Raw genomic sequence first — 18171 nt, 5'->3', positions numbered from 1 at the left:
GAATGAGTTAACACGTTACGAAATCATCGGCTTAAAAGGTTACGGGATGAAAGTGAGCCTGACCCGATGAGATAGAATGGTAATCCTAGATACGGGTGTGGTTTTCGTTATAAAAAGAAATCTTCGAAATTCACGCGAGATATTCGACATGTTTTATTCGTTGATAATGATCATCACAATGACGCAAGAAAAGACATACGCATATCGATTTGATTTGTCTATTTTGTTATAAATATTATTATACTTTTTCTTAATCGAATTAATTAAAATCATGTAAAGTAATCGTCGTCGTTATCGACTTAATTAATTGACGCGACTGCTTTTATATATCGATAATAACATTTATATCGTGTATTTTTCTTCAAAGAAAAATTATTGTTAGATATAAATTTAATTAATTCGATCTTAACTCTTGCTGAATGTATAAGAAAATCCATCGGGTGTCCTGTTGAAATTAAGCTTTCCCGGTGGATAGAATCTATGCGGCGGTGGTGTTGTAATTTCGTTGTATCTTTGAATGGGAGCTCCTTGTGTTGGTTGATATTGTGGTCGAGGGCTAAACGAGGGTATAGATTGGACGTCCGGTGACATGTATCGTGTCTGTGGACGATATTGATATTGGGGTTGGAGTTGGGATTGGGATTGGGGTTGGAGCTGAGGTTGGGGTTGATAGACGGCTCGTGGCTCGTATTCCGATTCGGCTCGTGTTTGATACTGTGCTAAAGGAGGACTTCTGTATACTGGTGGGGGTGGTGCTGGAGTCCTGTAAGCGGCTGGTGGTTTATAGTCAGGAGGATTATACTGTGGTAATGGCACGTACTCCGGTTGCGGTGGTATTTGTGGTGGTGGTACGGGAATGTGATCACCAGTTGCCTATTTGAAATAATAATGCAATAATCAATTTCAAATTGTTCTATAAATCTTTTTAGCCCGACCATTATTTTATGATATATAATCCTCTACCTGAAATCCATTCTTTCCGGCTGTATATGTCACCGTACGCCTTTGTCCAGTTGGGTCCACGTAAGAATAGGAACCACGTCGATCACCGTTAACGTCACTTTCTTCTTTAAACTCAACTCCATCTTCTTGAGTATAAGCCGAACCGAAAGTACCATCGCCTGCTAGATATCTCGCGTCGCTTAATATCGCTGCTTGTTGGGATTCCGGCTGATACTGACAGCTTGTCAGTACGGTAAAGTATACCAATGATATCTGAACATATCAAGGACAGATATACTTTTCATTAGTTTTTTTTCTTTTTTAATTATTATATAAGCAAAAAATGTTAATCAATTATTAATGTTGCTTTTTTTACTTTCTTTTTGTTTTATTATTATTATTATTATTATTATTATTATTATTAGTAGTAGTAGTAGTAGTAGTACGTAGTATAGAAAAGGAAATAACTTACGAGCGAAATTCGAACAACGAACATGTTGAGACTTTAAAGAAAGGAGAGAAGAATGGGAATGATCGCAGGATAGGTGAACTCGTCGTTTTATATGGCAGATATGGCGGATCTGGTACCCCGAGAAGACCTTGATGTTCGCCCTCGCGTGTTTGCCGACTTGCACTTTGCATCTCGTGCCCCTTCAACGATCCATCGAGATGCATCGAATGCATTTTGCAATTGCAATATTTTGTAGTCGGTAACAAAGGAATGACAGGTTTTTCTTCATTACCGACGTATGGTATAACAATACTTTTTATTTTTTGCTACGATTGATAAAGTAGAAATCTATCTTGCGTAGTTATCACGCGTAGGTAATGTAGGAATTTATCTAATATTTTTCAATAACACAGAATCGGTTCGCAAGAGCGAACAATGTTTTTTCCTCCTTTATATACGATATATCTCGAAATAGAACGCAAATACATTCTCTTCGTATGGCGTATCACCAATCGTGATGAAATCGGAGTATCGATTTCGATTACGCGGATAATTACGAGCGAATTTTTAAATTAATCCACTGCAACGTATACTTAAAAAATCATGCAGGAATGACGAAATTTTTAGATGGATTTACGATGATACGTGTAAACCGAGCGAATAAAAAACAAAAACCGTATCTATCTCTCACGTACTTTTCAGGAGGATATCGAGTTATTGCTCGCAATATTTTCAATACGGAATAACATGCTAAATCATGTTCTTTACTCCGTGCCACGTGGAATATACTCACAATCGACTTTCACCCGTACGTTCTCTCGTTAAATATTCCTTTTTCTCTTTCGGCGGAACAATTTCACGCGGATCTATCGGAAATATACATTTCCGTGATATCCTACTGCTTTCATAAAAATGCGGATTCGTGGCTTTCCACAATAACTGTTGAAAGAAAAAAAAAAAAAAAAAAAGGAAAGAAAAAGAATGTTTTAGATTTATACTCTTGATACAATTGCGTGCTCGGTCTAGCGTGAAAGTTCATGGCCGCACCCGCAGCATCCTTTACGCAGGAGCGTGAACGCGTAGTAATTGCAAAGTAGTTTCTGTAACCCTTCTTTCTAATTATGTTCTATTGAATTTTTTATTGATTTATTTTCTGTTTTTTCTTTTTTTATTAAAACAAATTCGTTCATTTATAAATGAATCGAAAGATGACAGAGTTTGGTCAGTTATGATAATTTGTGGCTGATCATAACGATCGTTGCACTACTTGAACGGTGAACATTAAGGGGCGTTCACACGTTTATAAATTTAATCGATTTTTCAAGCGATTATTATTATCGTTATCATTATTATTATTATTATTATTGTTATAATTATTAATATTACTATTCTGGGAATAATTGCGTGGTACAGAAGAATTATTTTGTTCGAACTTTTAAATTATCTCTCTCTTTCTCGAAAACAAATAGGAAAAAAAAAAGCGGAAGTATATATATCCGTATATACATACGGAGAAAGGAAGAACTTGCGTCATGAATTCGAACGTACACTGAGATAAAGAATAAAGGAATCATTTTAATGAAATACGATTATTACGTTCGATTTCAATCGCAAACGTGTACTGTTCGTTTTATTAATACGCGTTTAGCAATATTTAATTCAATTAATTATTTATTATTGACAGAAACCGAGAGAGAGAGAAAGGAAAAAATCATCGTCGATATAATTAATAAATGTTTGTTGGATAACAAATAATAATAATAATAATAATAATAATAATATTAACTGCTCTGCAATTTCTATTAATCTGTGGACTTTGTACTTAATGTGACCGATTTTTTTAGAATTATTAAATTAATCCATTATTTAAATTAACTTGTTAATCAAATTAATAAAAAAATATATATATAATCAGTTAATAGATAATAAAAAATTGCACGAGACCAGTTTTCTAATGAATCTTCTTTCTTTATTTTCGTTGATTAAGAAACGTATATGTTGGACTGGAAAGGAGTGAGGGAAGTGGGGTGTGAGGCGAAGGGTGACATGGTGTAATAAGAAAAATAAAAGAAAAAAAAAGAAAAGAAAAGAAAAGGAAAGAAAAGACAGAAAAAATGAACGAGATTTCTAACTCTTTACGATGCCTCTTTCGGACTCATTCAAACGCGTTTCCTTATAATGACGCATAATGGTTAAAGTTTAAATACGGTTGCAAATATAATTATTGATAGTTAGGAACCATTATAGATGGAAATCAGACACACCTCTTTCTTCATCATCGTTTCGTCATGTACGAATCACATAGACTCTCATTTCTGATTTAATATTACATGAAAATTATATTAACGATAAGTACAACAAACGAAAATTATTTCACATAAATCTCTTATAAATTTTAATTAGATATAAAATTATAACTTTATAAGCATTATAAATATACGATTTAAGTTGTCAGTTTTATCGGATAATTAGAAATCAAATAAAAATATCATCGTTTCACATAGGACAATTTTCTCTCTTACAAATCAAATTTAATAGAGTGTCATCGATTTTAATCGAATACGCGTCTATTATAATGCAAACTTAATAACATTTCATTACATAGTTCGAACGATAAATAAATAAATAAATAAAAAAGAAAGAAAGAAATCTGATCGTCGATCCCTCTTTCTCTTGCTCTTTCACTCTCTCTCACAATGCATATGAATCATGAATGAACTGTGAATTGAATGTCAAAGCGTACGATTGTCGTGTTGAAAGTATCGACATTCGACGACTCATTCAATTCACTAAATACACCCCTTTTCAAAAGATAAAGAAGGCTTTGGATGGATCTTTGTCCAGATTCAATGAAAGTCTCTTGTGTAATCTCTCTCTCTTTTTTTCTGTCTCTCTCTCTCTCTCTCTCTCTCTGCTCCTTTCTTTCTCTATCTCTCTCTCTCTCTCTGTCTGTCAGTCTATCCATCTCTCTCTCTCTCTCTCTCTCTCTCTTTCTATTTCTCTCTCGAACATTTCGAGGATCTACGTTAAGCGATTTCACCGCCTAACGGATTTCTCGAAAAACCGATAAATCCGTCATATTATCGGTTGAACCTTTCCATAATTTTCTCTCTCTTCTACCAAAAGTAATTTTTAGTACCTTTGTTGAAAGATCGAATCTATGAGCGCGTTAACGAAGGAGGGCAGCTTCCTAGTGGGATTTTATAATACGGTTACGCCAGAGTCGCGCATTCTTCGACTTCTAACCGATAATATCCTTGAGGGGTTCTCTCTCTCTCTCTTTTTCTTTTTCTCATTCTTTCTCTCTCTCTCTCTCTCTCTGTCTTTCTCTCTGTCTCTTTTTCTCTTTACTTAGGTGGAATTACTTTAAAAGTAGGCAACCGGTGGCAGGCTGGCCTGCTACGGGTAATTACATCGGTCCTCTATATACCATCCCAGCGAGACTATATAGAAGTCGGAGTCTTCGTAGACCGGTTGATTCCTTCGCGTTTACTCGAACAGTTCATCCACTCTCGCGCATCTCACCTCTCCTCTTACTTAGTTACTCAGTTGGTTATTATTTACTTACTTATTCACTTATTTTACGTTTATAAACGCGTACACACAGAGACACACACTCGAAAAGCGATCAAGGATCATGTTACTAAGCGTGAGTGTTCCTCTTCTATCTAATATCGTATCGTGCGGTTGATTTTGCAAACTCTTTTTCGGTTTATTCGGTTTATTAAAAGCTTTATGAATTGTATTCGTAACTCTGAACGGTTCTGGATTTTTTTTCTTTTTTTTTTTTTCATTAAAAAATTATTTAGTTATTATGAATGAAACGTTTGGTAACAATTTGTGTTGGCAGTTTTTTTCTCTTTTTTTTTTTTGTATGTATATATATATATACATAGTTGTTCGTTCTTTCGTCTTTTCTTATTTTTTGTTTTTTTGTTTTTTCTTTTTTCAGGTGCTTTTTTTGACCTTAGCCAGCACGGTGTTGGCTCAAACGGAGACCTCGACTCGCCTGGCTCGTACATCTCAAGCGGCACAAATCAGATACGACGATCCTGATGGTTCGTTAATTTTATTTATTTATTTATTTTTTCTTTCTTATCAAATCTTTCATCTTCTGAACAAATGTGTGAATCTTTTGTTATTCCATCGTAATTAACAAAATCTTGATCTCCGATAATACTTCTGAATCACTTGAAAAGTTTTTCTAATATCGATTTGAAAAATTGTTGAGAGTAAAAAGAAAGAGAAAAAAGGAGAAAAGAAATTATTTGATAAAGCTCCAAGTAAGGAAACCGAAAATGTAATAAGGACCGACGTAGAAAATATATCATTTCCATGTTTCCATTCGATGTTAATAATCTATGAATTTGGAATTATTTCCTGACTTTCAAGGCACGAAAGTGAACTGGAAATTCTACGTGCCGTACAATCAGCAACGCGCTCACCTGGAGAATCCTCAGCGTGGTCAACGAGCCGAGACTGCGATAGCTCAACCGCAAACAGCGGGTCAACATCAGCAGGCACGTTTGGTCCAGTCTCATCATCAACAACCAGTATCATCGTTATCGAACGTGGTCCCTGGTCAACCAGAATATAAATCTTACGCGTCTGTACCGACTCATATCAAAGAGTTGATACTACAGACGTACGAACCTCAACGTCCTTACGTCGATCCGTCGTCTTTTATCCATCAACAGGGTCTATCTATTGAACAAGCAAATTCTCCTTCGGATATTTCTCATTCAGCTCAATACGTATCGCCCGCTGCGAAATATCAAACCATCGATGACACAAGAACAGCTTCGAGCGATTTTTATTACGGCGAAAGAATGGCTAAGCCTCAAGGAAGAATCGATTATAAGGAAGACTACGATCAACGTACCCAACAACACGAGCAATCGCAACAGTCTCAGCATTCGCAAAACTCCCAACAAATTGTTGGTATAACCGTACCAATCGAAACTATGCCTGTTCAACCAGTACCAAAATTGGTCATCGACAAGAACATGCCGCAAGAGATACAACAGTTGCTACATTACCAATCTCAGATACCCTATGATGTCATAGCTAACAGAATTACTTACAGGCCAAAAACCTTGTTCATTCCTAAACCGATACCGGACGATTCGAAAGGACCGTATTACTACAAGAGTAAAATTTATTTCATGAAAGACGACAACATCGATGAGGTCGAGGATGTTAAACCGATCGATGAGAGTCAACGTCATTGACGACAATTCGTTTAATTATTTTAATTCGATTAATGGCGTCACGTTGAACGGTATTATAATATATATATATTTTTTTTTAATGTAATCATATATTTTAATTAATTCAACGAGGACGTTCGATCGTTATTTTCTTAAATCTTTATCTAATCTCTAATTTCGTGAATGATCGAAGAAAGATGAGCGTTATTCGTTGTTGTTTCTTTCTTACTATTTCTCTTTCTTTCCTTCTTTCTTCTTTTCTTTCTTTCTTTATAGGAAAAACAAAAAAAAAAAGAAAACAAAAAAAAACGCATACACAAAAAAGAGGATATAAAAAATAGAACGAAAAAAAAGGGAAAATACTAAGAAAAAAAAGAAAATGAAATAAAACAATTATTTCCGCTGTTCGTCTTTGCGACGATATTCGTAACCCAGTTAGAACACCATTCTCCTTTTTTTTCCATGCTTTCATAGAAAACACGTCGGTACGACGTTACAAGAGCATCAATTAAATATCTGATAAGTACAGCCGACAGACTTTTTTTTTCTCTCTCTTTTCTTTATTTTTTGTTTTTTTACTTTTTGGTTTCCACATACTTACCTCGACTACGTATGTAATTAATCAAAGTCACGCTCGCGTTTCTTCTTTCGCGAATATCTTTGTTCTTCATAAATCTTCTTCGATAAATTTTTTGCTCGTTTTTCTTTCTCTCTCTCTCTCTCTCTCTCTTTCTTTCTCTCTCTCCTTTTCTTTCCTTTTATCGTTTCGTTTTTTCTTTTGCTTATTCTTATCTCACAATCAAAAAAAAAAAAAAAGAAAAAAAAAGGAAAGAAGGAAGAAGTAAAAGAAAAGGAGATAGCATTTCTCCGGAAAAAGAAAAAAACAAATTATGTTAATCGTTCTACTTTCGTGTGGCCTTCATGGTTCCGCAAGTCCACCATAATATATAACGTGCTCCTTCAAACAGCTCGTACTCGTTTCCACATGCAATTCTAAACCACTTTCGTTTTTACTGTTCTCCGCTCGACTCTTTTGTGCCGTTTTTCCCCTTCGTCTTCTCCTCTCCTTTCCTCTCCTCTCCTCTCGTGGTCCATAATTTGTTGGTGTCGGTTAGTTACATATATACATAGACACGTATATACATAAATATCGAAAGTCTTTGTAAGCATTCGACACAATGGAAAATGTAATTTGTCAAGGAATAAGCTTTCGCAATTGTTTTATTTAAAAATTTTATTAACATTTGCAGTACCCGTTTACTTTGACCTTTTCATTTTCTTTTTCTTTCTTTTCTTTTCTTTTCTTTTTTTTTTTTTTTTTTTTCCTTTCATACCTTTTTCGTCCGACGAATTCAACTTTTTCTCTGGTCGACGATTTGAGTTAATAAGTTTGATTGGGTAAAACAAAAAGAAATCAAAAAGGAAATAAACATTATTCACTATTTTCTTTTTTATCTTTATAAATACACAGTCAGATCTTTTTTTTTTTTTTTTGACTCGATAAAGTAATATCGAGAAGAGAGAAAAATTAATCGTCGTTCTTATTTATTCACTTCGGTTTTTATTTTATTTTATTTTTATTTTTTTTTCTCTTTTTTTACTTTCTTTTTCGTAGAAACGACAAGACTTTTTTCCTTCGACGAGAAAATTTTGAATTTTAGCAATTGTCGAGATGGAGAAGAAAAATAAGATTAATTATCCTCTTTTCACTCTCTCCTTTTTGTATATATATATATTTTTTCTTTTTTATTCTAATTAATTAAAAATTTATGACTACAAGTAAACAATAAAATTTTCTCGCGAGAGAAACCAATGAAGAAATACTTTCACGATAGATAATCTTATATAAAATTCAATTCAATGTCGGCGCAACGGATTATGCGGCTATACGCAGTACAGTAGATGCATCTTGTGCATCGTTGCACCGTAACCTTTGAATCCTATGGGAAACTCGCTTCTGAGACGTGACATTCCACGATGATGCGCTTTCCACTTACATGGTCGTATGTTCCTTACTCCCACGTATATCTCTCTAACATTTCTCGCGTCTCATATAAAAAAAAAAAAGAAGAAGAAGAAAAAGAAAGAAAGAAAGTAAAAAATTAATCGTAAATCTGCATAGAAAAAAATGTCTACGCTAATCCGAAAATATTTGTTATCTCTTTGTTTCTTTTCTTTTCTCTCTCTCTCTCTCTCTCTCTCTCTCTCTCTCTTTCCTTTCTCTCTCTTTCTTTCTACCTCATTTTTTTTTTTGAAATATTATTACGAGCGCAAATCGTAAAATGCGATTACCTTAGAACGGAAACTTTCGAACCGCATCGACGAAACTTTCACCGTGTGCAACTATGTCGCATGAGTCTCTTTAACGAGTCACTATTAAAAAAGGTAACAAACGCGTCTAATTGCAAGACGCTTTTATAAAGTAGAAAAATAAACAGAATAGAACGTGTGAATAAAAAAAGCAAAGAAAAGAAAAAAAGAAAAAGAAAAGGCAAAAGAAAAGGAACAACACTTTTTCCTTTCTTTTTTTTAACTCTCTTTCTTTCACAAGTGCATGCTCCAAAAACGCATGAAATGTTTTTTTTTTTTTCATTTGCTATTTAATTAAACATTCATTCTTAGAAACCGACAGAGTCGTTCGACGAATATCCATTTCCACGGATGAAAGTTGCGTGTCTGTAAAACAAAAAAAAAAGAAAAAAAAAAAGAAAGAAAAGAAAATAAAAAGGAAAAAAAGAAGAAAAGAAAGAAAGAAAGAAAGCACGTAAAAATGCGTTCGTATAGTTTTTGCTTTTCACATAATTACACATCGATCCGTAAAATCGACAAAGTTTAATGCACGATAATCGATTTCGCGGAAGAGAAAATTCATGTCTTCGAAAAAAAAAAAAAAACCGAGAGAAAAAAGAAAAGGGAAACAAAATGAAAAATAGTAAAAAAAAGTGAAGAATAAATAACGACGCGTAGAAATATACCGATCATTTCCCTTAAACTCACCTACTTGCTCTTTTTTTTTTTTCTTTATTACCGAATCAGACATTTGGTAATTCATGCGCAATTCGCGGAAGAAAGTTTCGCATTAGCGTTTCCGTTGTGGAAAGACTAAGTAAAAGGGTGAAAAGGAAACAAAAGCAAAAAAGAAAAGAAAAAACAAAGAAGAAAAAAGAAAACGAAAAAGGAAGAAAAGCAATCGATTCGTTTTTTTTTTGGTTTCCTTTTTCTTTTTAACAAGAACGTTGGAACGTTAGCCGGACATCGAGGCAGGAAATCGTAATCGATATCCCGCGGTATTAGAAGCCGCGTATCCGATAAAATGGCAAGATGGAGGTGGAGGAGAGTCAGTCACATCCCCGTCTAAGCTAGAGGCCCCTTTTACATTCGCCTGCCTATAAAGTTCTTCTGGTGACCGCGCGCCCGCCTCAGAAACGCTCCACCCTTGAGCGCATCGACCAGATAGCTGCTTTCTTCTTTGCACCATGAAATTGCAGGTAAGTGATATAATGATCATTTATTATCTCGAAATTTAATTCTTCCTTCCTCTCGTAAAGTATCGTTGCCAAGTATCTCCGATAGTCGTCTATAGTTTTGTTTTTCGTTACTTTATTCATTTTCTTTTATTCGTTTCAATTTCGAATAAATGAGAGAAATCTTCAGTTTTGTCATAATCGTTCCTATTTCCCTCTATTTTTCTAATACATTTAAACGTTGCAATTACTACATTAATTGATGTGTGTGTGTGTGTGTGTGTGTGTGTGTAGATATAACGAGTGAATCGTGTCAATCGTTTGTAATTCATTTTCTGTAGACGATTTTATTTATTATGTATTGAATTTTATTTATTATTTGTTTTAAGAGATTATTTAATGTGTGCTTTATTCTCAAGCAAAATTTCATAAAGTAGAGTAATAATAATTTTAGAAAACATTGATAAATATCAATTTGCGATATATATATATATATATATATATATATATATATATATATATATATATATATATATATAGACATATATACTTGAAACGATACGTACTATTTATGTACTTACGTTTACGTTTTATGGAAGGACTTCTCTCGCGTGTTTCTAATCTCGATGAAATTGCATTACGACACAACTCGTTTCGTTTGTGCGAAAAGAGACGGAGAGAGAACGGTCAACGTTTTCTTACGGTATATGCGTACGTGTACGCGTATGTACGTGTATGTGTGTCACTAAATTAGATTCGACAAAAAATTGTCCGGTATAAATACCGTTCCTTTAATTGATACTACTTGTCAGGTTTTTCGACGTTTCCATGTGAATGCTACTCGTGTACGATTCGAGAGATTGTTACGTAATAATATTAATTTCTCTTTTTTCTTTTTTTCATATTTACTTATTATTTTATTTACTTGTGCCTGTAAAAAAAAATATACTTGTATATTTTATATGTTGAATTTTTTTATTCACAAATTTATATTTCCAAATATATTTTATATAGATATGTATAATGTTATATTTAATTTAATATATTATTTTAAACATTTATTTAATATCTATATATATATGTGTAATAATAATAATAATAATAATAATAATAAATATTTAGATAACATTTTTTACTAAGATTAAAAAAGAAGAATCCACATTTAACGAGATATCAAAAACTAATTACAAAAATTATTTACGCGTCCTTACCATTCGACAAATTTTCTTTCTCTCATTAATATTCATAGCTCACCTTTCATAAAACAAGAATAATCCATATTTTCATAAGTAGACATATAAAACTACGTAAAAAGTGTTCCCTCTCCTAGCCACCACCCACCCCCTCTTATCTTTAACATTCTCGAACGGACGTCGCTTTTTTATCGTACGAACACATAAGCTAGGCGTGTCTCCGTCGACGATTTATATTTCACTTTCTAGTCGAGAACTATCCAATACTAGACCGAACTATTTCGTTCGTACTCGTTTCTATTTTACTTATTTACTTATTTATTATCTATTTCTTTTTTATGGAATTTTTTTATCTCTTTTTTTTTATCTTTTTTTTTTATTTTGTCATCCCCCCCTCCCCCTCCCCCCTCCCCCAACATCCCCCATAACTCCATCTTGTTCTCACGTTGATCTTACGTCCTCGTTAATAAACGTTACTTTTAATAACTTTCCTAAAAAATTAAAAGGCAATGTAGATTTTTTCCGATATCTATATTTTCCCTCGCAAAATATTAAATTCAGTGGCGTTGGCCGATCGCGACCGCAACTGGTAACTCGACTTACACTCACGACTTTCCCTAGCGAAACGAGAAAGGTGACCATACAAGTCGGCAACATAATTCCCATGTTGAACCGGCGTAATCGACCGATCGATCGGCTTTTTGCTTTTATCCAGGTACAGACGCATGGAGATAGTTAGATAATCGATTGAAATTGATTATTGAATTTGTAAGAACGAATATAGGTATTTAGTAACTTATTTGCATACCTATACGAAACACGTATCGTTAACGAAAGTAAAAATATCGAATTATTTTAATTGTTTCAAGAGATTATTTAAAGGAGTGTTTTAAATTAAATCGTAAATTAGATCGTAAAAAAAAATTTGTTGTGATGATAATGGTTCGATAATTTAATGTTCGATGATTCGATCGATCGATCGATCGTTGTTTAAATTCCTACAGATTTTCCTGATTACCGTTCTTCCGGTATGCCTGGCACAATTCACTATTCAGGGAGCCAGCGACGGGAATCGGGTCTCTCAAGGTCTTAGGTATAGCGAGGAGAAAGGGATCGAGTATACCGATCAAAGTGGTTAGTATGTCAGTTTTTTCACAATGTTCATTAGTAAATATTTACGGTATAGATCGTTGCAGATCTCTTTTTGTTCCTTTTCATTATAAATTTTCTTTTCTTTTATTTCATTTATTTTTTTGTATTCTTTTATTTATTTATTTATTTTCTTTATTATTATTTTTTTGTTTTAATTTAGCATCGTTAGGAGCTGGCGATTTTACGATTCAAGGTGCAACCGATGGCAATTCGGATTTCAAAATCCAAGGTGCTACCGACGGACATTCAAATTTCCAAATTCAAGGCCCTTCTCAAGGTGCCATATCTACGTTCAACGTTCAACCACCTACCGATGGACACAGTCAATCGATTATTCGAGGACCATACGATGCGAATCATCAGGTTGCGACGAAATCTCTTCAGTACAACGATCCCAGTGGTAAGAAAAATGTTTTATTTTTGGATTCTTTATCAGGAGGACGTAATGATTGTCTGTGAGAACTGTTGAAAGAATAATTTTTCTTCTTCTTTTTTTTTTACGAAGGATTAAGAGTCAATTGGAAATCATACAATCACGATCGACAACCGAGATTACATCAGGCACAAACGGAAGCACATTATGCCGAGCCAGCTGCCCAACGAGCTCCACCTCCGGTTCAACATCGTCCACCAGTTCAACCACCAATTCAACAACCTTCTTACAGACCCTACAACGATGCACCAGCTCAGATTAAACAGTTGCTTCAATTCCAAGCTCAAATACCATACGTCAATGCCATACCCGAACAGTTTAGGTAGCACATTAAAATAAAATCTTTTCTCAATTAATCGTATTGGAAAAACAAATGTCATGAGAAATATTTATTAATCGTTTTAGATACGATCATTTGGCAGCTGCACAAGCACAGGCACAGCAAGTACAAGCTAAATTCCAACAAGAGGCTCCAACTCCGGAATATCGTGGTACCAAACCTCGTGGAGGTCCATCCAGACACCGAAGACAAGCACCTCAACATCCTCAACATCCTCAAGCTCAACAACCAGTTCAACAGCCACAGTATAGAAGATTATCTCAACCACCGACCGAACCTGCTCCTCAATATTCAACAAACTTGCCTAACAATTTGCAGGCGTTGCTGAAGTATCAAGCACAAATACCCTACAATATAATCGCCAATCAAATCAGATACGTTCCCGATAAGCCTTACGTACCGCAACCGATTCAACAGCCGAATACTCAAGCTGCCCAACCTGCTCAATATCAAGGCCAAGGTGACCATTATCAAGGTCAAGCGAGCACGTATACACAATCACAGATAAACACCTACCAGGATTATCCGCAGGAACAAACAGCTGCTTATTATGGTCAGGGACAAGGAGTACGTCCTGTCACCGAAAATCATCAGTACTAAAAAGAATGAGTGAGATAGAGAGAAAGAGTGTGAGAATGAGAGAGAGAGAGAGAGAGAGAGAGATAGAGAAAGAGAAAAATTGTTCGTTGAAAAGAGAAACGATTGATTTTCTAGCATCTTATGTTTTTATTATTATTATTATTATTATTATTATTATTATTATTATTATTATTTTTATCTTCTTTCTTAATATTAATTAATTAATAACGGGAGTTGCATGGCGAAATCGTTATGGTGCATTGTTACCGCTCGCTCTATAATTTATTATTTTTATTATTATTAGATTTTTATTACTAATGTGATATATTTCGATTGAGTTGGACAAAATTTTTTGTGTTTATTTATTTTTTCTTTTTCGTTTTTTTTTTGTTTCTTTTTTCTTTCCGTTTAATCTTTCGGGGAAATCGAAGGGGTAATAAGAAACGAAACGTGTGGATTTCTTGATTTATTGAAAGTATTATACAATCCGGTAAAGATCCGATTATATAATATATCGACTCGAGAGAGTTTCCATGAGAGATTACAGTTTTTTCTGTTATGTATGATGTGAGTATATATATGTATATATATATATATATATATATATATATATATATATATATATATATGCGTGAGCGCGTGTATGATTTTATTTTTTTATTCTTTCGGCTTTTCTTCGCTCTCTTTTTATAATATATTCGCCACGTTTTTCAATAAAATGATTAAAATACTTTGCGACACGTATCACATGTCTGTATATGCGTGTGTACACGTGACGATACGATATCCTTTAATAACGTTTCTTTATTTATTTATTTTTTTTTCCCCTTTAATTTACAACACACGAAATTCATACATCAAAATTTTTATCATATCCTTTTAATAACGCTAGTTTCATTATCTCACATATTTCAACTACCATGATCGTTCGCAATGATATATGAAACTAAGTACTTCGATTTGCATCGTCGATCTATATCATTTCTATATATATATATATATACATACACACACATATATGTATATATACATATAAGTATACATAAAAGATCATTCGTAAATAAATTCCGAGAGATTAGAATCTTAGTTTAAATGTCTCGTATGTGCACGTGTGTGTTTTTTTTTCTTCTTCTTTTTTTTCTTTTCTTCTTAACGTCATTACAATCACTTTACGTTCGTAGGAATTATGTCAGTAGATCCTGTAAGTATTTTTGAGACGTACCAAATGTCTCATAGAAACAAACCGGTTCGAAAATATCGATTTGCCTTTGATATTATTTAAAGTCTCGATTAATCGTTTGATAGATCAATCGATCGATCGGTCGATCGTTCTATCACTTGATTTCTAATCAAGTTGGATAACCGAACATTAGAACGACAATTAAAGTTATTTTCTATCGATCTTACGTTTAATTATTTGAAAGCAGTAATAGCTTCATGTTACGTATTTCGATATCATTTAACCGTTCGTTAACATTTTGGTATCCGACGCGTATCGCTTCTACTTTCACACTGATTCTAAGATAATCTGATTGGTTCTAGTAAACGAGAATTAAGAAAAAAAATATATATATATATATAAAGAACGTCAACCACGATTAATGTATTATGATGTTAACGACTCAATATAACTCGTTATTTCTTTCTCTTTTTTATTCTTTGCATTTTTTTAATTTTTTTTTTTTTAATTATCTCTCTCAAGATTAGATAAAAGCAATGGTAACGTTTTCGAGAATTTATACGTGTCCCTATATATACTATCTAATGTTACATAACACATAAATACGAGTATGATATAATATTTGTTTATAATTCGAAAAGCGCAAAGAGATAACTCGTCATTATAATTTCTACTTTAAGAAGAAAAAAAAAAAAAAAAAGAAAGAAAAAAGAAAATTTTAAACAAAGATCAGAAAGTACAAAAACACAAGTACCACGCGTGAAAAAGGTTCAACTGAATAATCTGAAAAAGAGATCTCTAAAAAGATTTATATTTTCTCGTTTATGGCGTTATAGAAAGATAGATCGTAATCTATACTATTTCTACTATCGTGTTTAAGTATGCAAGAGAGTTCGAATCGGTCACTTTTCCTTCTCTCTCCCTTTCTCTCTCTCTCTCTCTCTCTCTCTCTCTCTCTCTCACTCTCTGTGAACGTGAAACGCTTCCTATCTAGTCCAGTCTCGAAATGTTTCTTTTGCCATGGTATGGTGTTCGATCGTGAACCAACATATACGCGACCCATACGCAATGAGAGTAAGTGAAAGATAAATATAGAAATAGAAAGAGAGATAAATAAATACATATATATATATATATATATATATATATATATATATATATACAAAAAGAGTGCAAGAGAGAGAGAGAGAGAGAAAGAGAGCGTGCTAAACTATCTAACATCATAGAATTTTCTGTTTGCAACAACCCGGCGCCCGATCGCTTACTTCCTGACTTGATCCAACATAGAGTTACGTGATTTCAGTTGGGTGTGTGCGTTTGTGTGTATTAGAGAAAGGGTAGGGGATGGGGGACCTATGCACTTACATACCTACTAACATACCGCTCGAACCTCGAAAATAAAAAAAATCCACCTTCTGAATCGACGAACCGTGAAAGCTGGTGGTGGCCGATCGGTTACCCTGCAAACGGTTCTCGCCCATATAGAAGTGAGTCGCCAAGGAGTCGACAGTTTCAGACTGAGGACAGACGTTTCCTTCGAAGAAATCGTAGAACATCGTTGAAGAACGTTCGACGTTCATCATGAACTTCCTTGTAAGTTTTTTTTTTCATTGCTGATGATGAATTTTTCGATATAAAGAAAGGAAGCATCGAATATTTTCTCTTTCTCTCTCTCTTTCTCTTTGCTGTCTTTATATATATATATGTGTTTGTGTGTGTGTGTGTGTGTATGCACGTATATATATATATATATATATATATATATATATATATATATATATATATCTCTTTCTAATTCGTTCGACCAAATTATACTTACATACCCATTTACTTTCGTTTCGAACGTAAAAGAGTCTGTGGTGAAAGTACTTATCATCTAGATTCGATCGTTTATATTTTCTTTGCTCGCTCAATTAACCCTTTGCGTTGAATCGTTCAGTTTCATTCATTTCCTTGATCAAACAATATCCGGTATGTACATGTAGATATTTAGAGACTTACGTACGATCGCCTAACGATTTGCTTTTCTGAGATAGTTAATTACTTTTCTTTTTTTATGGATTATAATCGAGATCTAGTCGAACGATTGGATTTTATATTATTATTATTATTATTATTATTATTATTATTATTATTATTATTATTATTATTATATCCAAGTGTTATGGTGTTCGTTTTTTTCTTCTTTCTATCTCTTGTCTCTTTTTTATTTCTTCTTTTCTTTCTTTCACTCTTACTCTCGAGAAAGATTCGCAATATTGCAATACTTTATTTTGCGATAATTTCTATCCGAGCACTTTCTACTTGTTTATTCCATTTTTTTTTTCAGACAATTTTGCTCGTAATATCTCCTATTTACGTCACTGGCGATGTACTCGGTGATCTGTTAGGAGAAGAATTGTACCTAGTTGGTAAGGAACACGAGGAACTTGTCAGTAAATATCAAGCAAAAAAAAAACGAGAATTGATATAACAAAACTAACAACATAATAATAATAATAATAATAATAATAATAATAATAATAATAATAATAATAATAATAATAACAACAATATAATCCTCATTTAAAATGTTCTATATATTCATAGATAATATCCGAGCGAAGAGACAGACTCATGCACAGCAACAACAGATCAGTTACAGGCCTTATTCTCAAGCACCAGCACAGATCAAACAATTATTGGCTTCTCAACAAACCCGTGACCCATTAGTACATATACCCGCTCAACCAGCACCACAATTGTCAAACGGACCAAGACCAGAACCAGTTTATCAGAGTCAGGCTCAAGTTGCTTCCTATAGGCCAGAAGTTCGACTAGGTTCAGCACCTCAGCAACCAACTTACAAACAAATCCCAGTAGCTCCAGCTCAGTACAGACCACCGGCAGGTGCTGCTCAAGCTCAGGGTCGTCAATATACACCACAATATCAAAGTCCTGCTCCTCGGGCTGGTTATCAACCACAGGCACAGGCACAACCACAATACTCGAAACAATTGCCCTCGGAACTTCGACAATTATTACAAATCCAAGCTGGCTTGCCTAATGCCATTCCGCATGGTCGACAAGGTTGATTTAATCTTTCCTTGAACGATCTTTTTTTATCTAAGTTTATCTATTTTTCTTTCCCGATGCTTTTCTTTCCTTTCATTTTTCTTTCCTTTTCTCTTTATTTTGTTTCTTCTCGTGCGTTCGTCGTTTTTGGATATGCGTCAAAGGAATAAACG

The 18171-nt window shown here is 33.8% G+C and overlaps 4 protein-coding genes across 4 annotated transcripts; 3 read left to right on the top strand and 1 right to left on the bottom strand.

The window, feature by feature from the left end:
- Positions 1–129: 129 nt before the first annotated feature.
- LOC127067055 (uncharacterized) lies at positions 130–1571 on the bottom strand. Its single transcript, XM_051001536.1, has 3 exons — positions 1415–1571; positions 964–1215; positions 130–873 (listed from the first exon to the last, which is right to left on the bottom strand). Exons 1-3 carry the CDS (start codon positions 1436–1438, stop codon positions 406–408), a joined length of 744 nt encoding a protein of 247 aa, XP_050857493.1. The 5' UTR covers positions 1439–1571; the 3' UTR covers positions 130–405.
- On the top strand, positions 1515–7305 carry LOC127067093 (uncharacterized). Its single transcript, XM_051001622.1, has 3 exons — positions 1515–1526; positions 5346–5451; positions 5786–7305. Exons 1-3 carry the CDS (start codon positions 1515–1517, stop codon positions 6622–6624), a joined length of 957 nt encoding a protein of 318 aa, XP_050857579.1. The 3' UTR covers positions 6625–7305.
- A 2760-nt stretch (positions 7306–10065) lies between these two features.
- Positions 10066–14327, top strand: LOC127067316 (AT-rich interactive domain-containing protein 1A-like). Its single transcript, XM_051002107.1, has 5 exons — positions 10066–10091; positions 12265–12394; positions 12573–12812; positions 12918–13167; positions 13251–14327. The coding sequence occupies exons 1-5, from the start codon at positions 10080–10082 to the stop codon at positions 13783–13785; spliced, it is 1167 nt and encodes a 388-aa protein (XP_050858064.1). The 5' UTR covers positions 10066–10079; the 3' UTR covers positions 13786–14327.
- A 2134-nt stretch (positions 14328–16461) lies between these two features.
- On the top strand, positions 16462–18171 carry LOC127067368 (DNA translocase FtsK-like). The gene is made up of 3 exons (XM_051002210.1): positions 16462–16537; positions 17274–17355; positions 17534–18171. Exons 1-3 carry the CDS (start codon positions 16526–16528, stop codon positions 18016–18018), a joined length of 579 nt encoding a protein of 192 aa, XP_050858167.1. The 5' UTR covers positions 16462–16525; the 3' UTR covers positions 18019–18171.

The sequence above is a fragment of the Vespula vulgaris genome, chromosome 10 (genome assembly GCF_905475345.1).
Source record: "Vespula vulgaris chromosome 10, iyVesVulg1.1, whole genome shotgun sequence".
In the NCBI taxonomy this organism is placed as follows: Eukaryota; Metazoa; Arthropoda; class Insecta; order Hymenoptera; family Vespidae; genus Vespula; species Vespula vulgaris.
Note: the sequence above shows the minus strand (reverse complement) of the source record. Positions and strands in the feature narration are given on the sequence as shown.

Coding starts and splice junctions, on each gene's coding strand:
- LOC127067055 (XM_051001536.1), bottom strand. CDS start 1,438: ATGTTCGTTGTTCGAATTTCGCTC. Junction 1,216..1,414: donor TCGTTGTTCGAATTTCGCTC/GTAAGTTATTTC, acceptor TGATATGTTCAG/ATATCATTGGTATACTTTAC. Junction 874..963: donor CCGGAAAGAATGGATTTCAG/GTAGAGGATTAT, acceptor TATTTCAAATAG/GCAACTGGTGATCACATTCC.
- LOC127067093 (XM_051001622.1), top strand. Junction 5,452..5,785: donor CAGATACGACGATCCTGATG/GTTCGTTAATTT, acceptor CTGACTTTCAAG/GCACGAAAGTGAACTGGAAA.
- LOC127067316 (XM_051002107.1), top strand. Junction 12,813..12,917: donor TCAGTACAACGATCCCAGTG/GTAAGAAAAATG, acceptor TTTTTTACGAAG/GATTAAGAGTCAATTGGAAA. Junction 13,168..13,250: donor GCCATACCCGAACAGTTTAG/GTAGCACATTAA, acceptor TAATCGTTTTAG/ATACGATCATTTGGCAGCTG.
- LOC127067368 (XM_051002210.1), top strand. Junction 17,356..17,533: donor AGAAGAATTGTACCTAGTTG/GTAAGGAACACG, acceptor ATATATTCATAG/ATAATATCCGAGCGAAGAGA.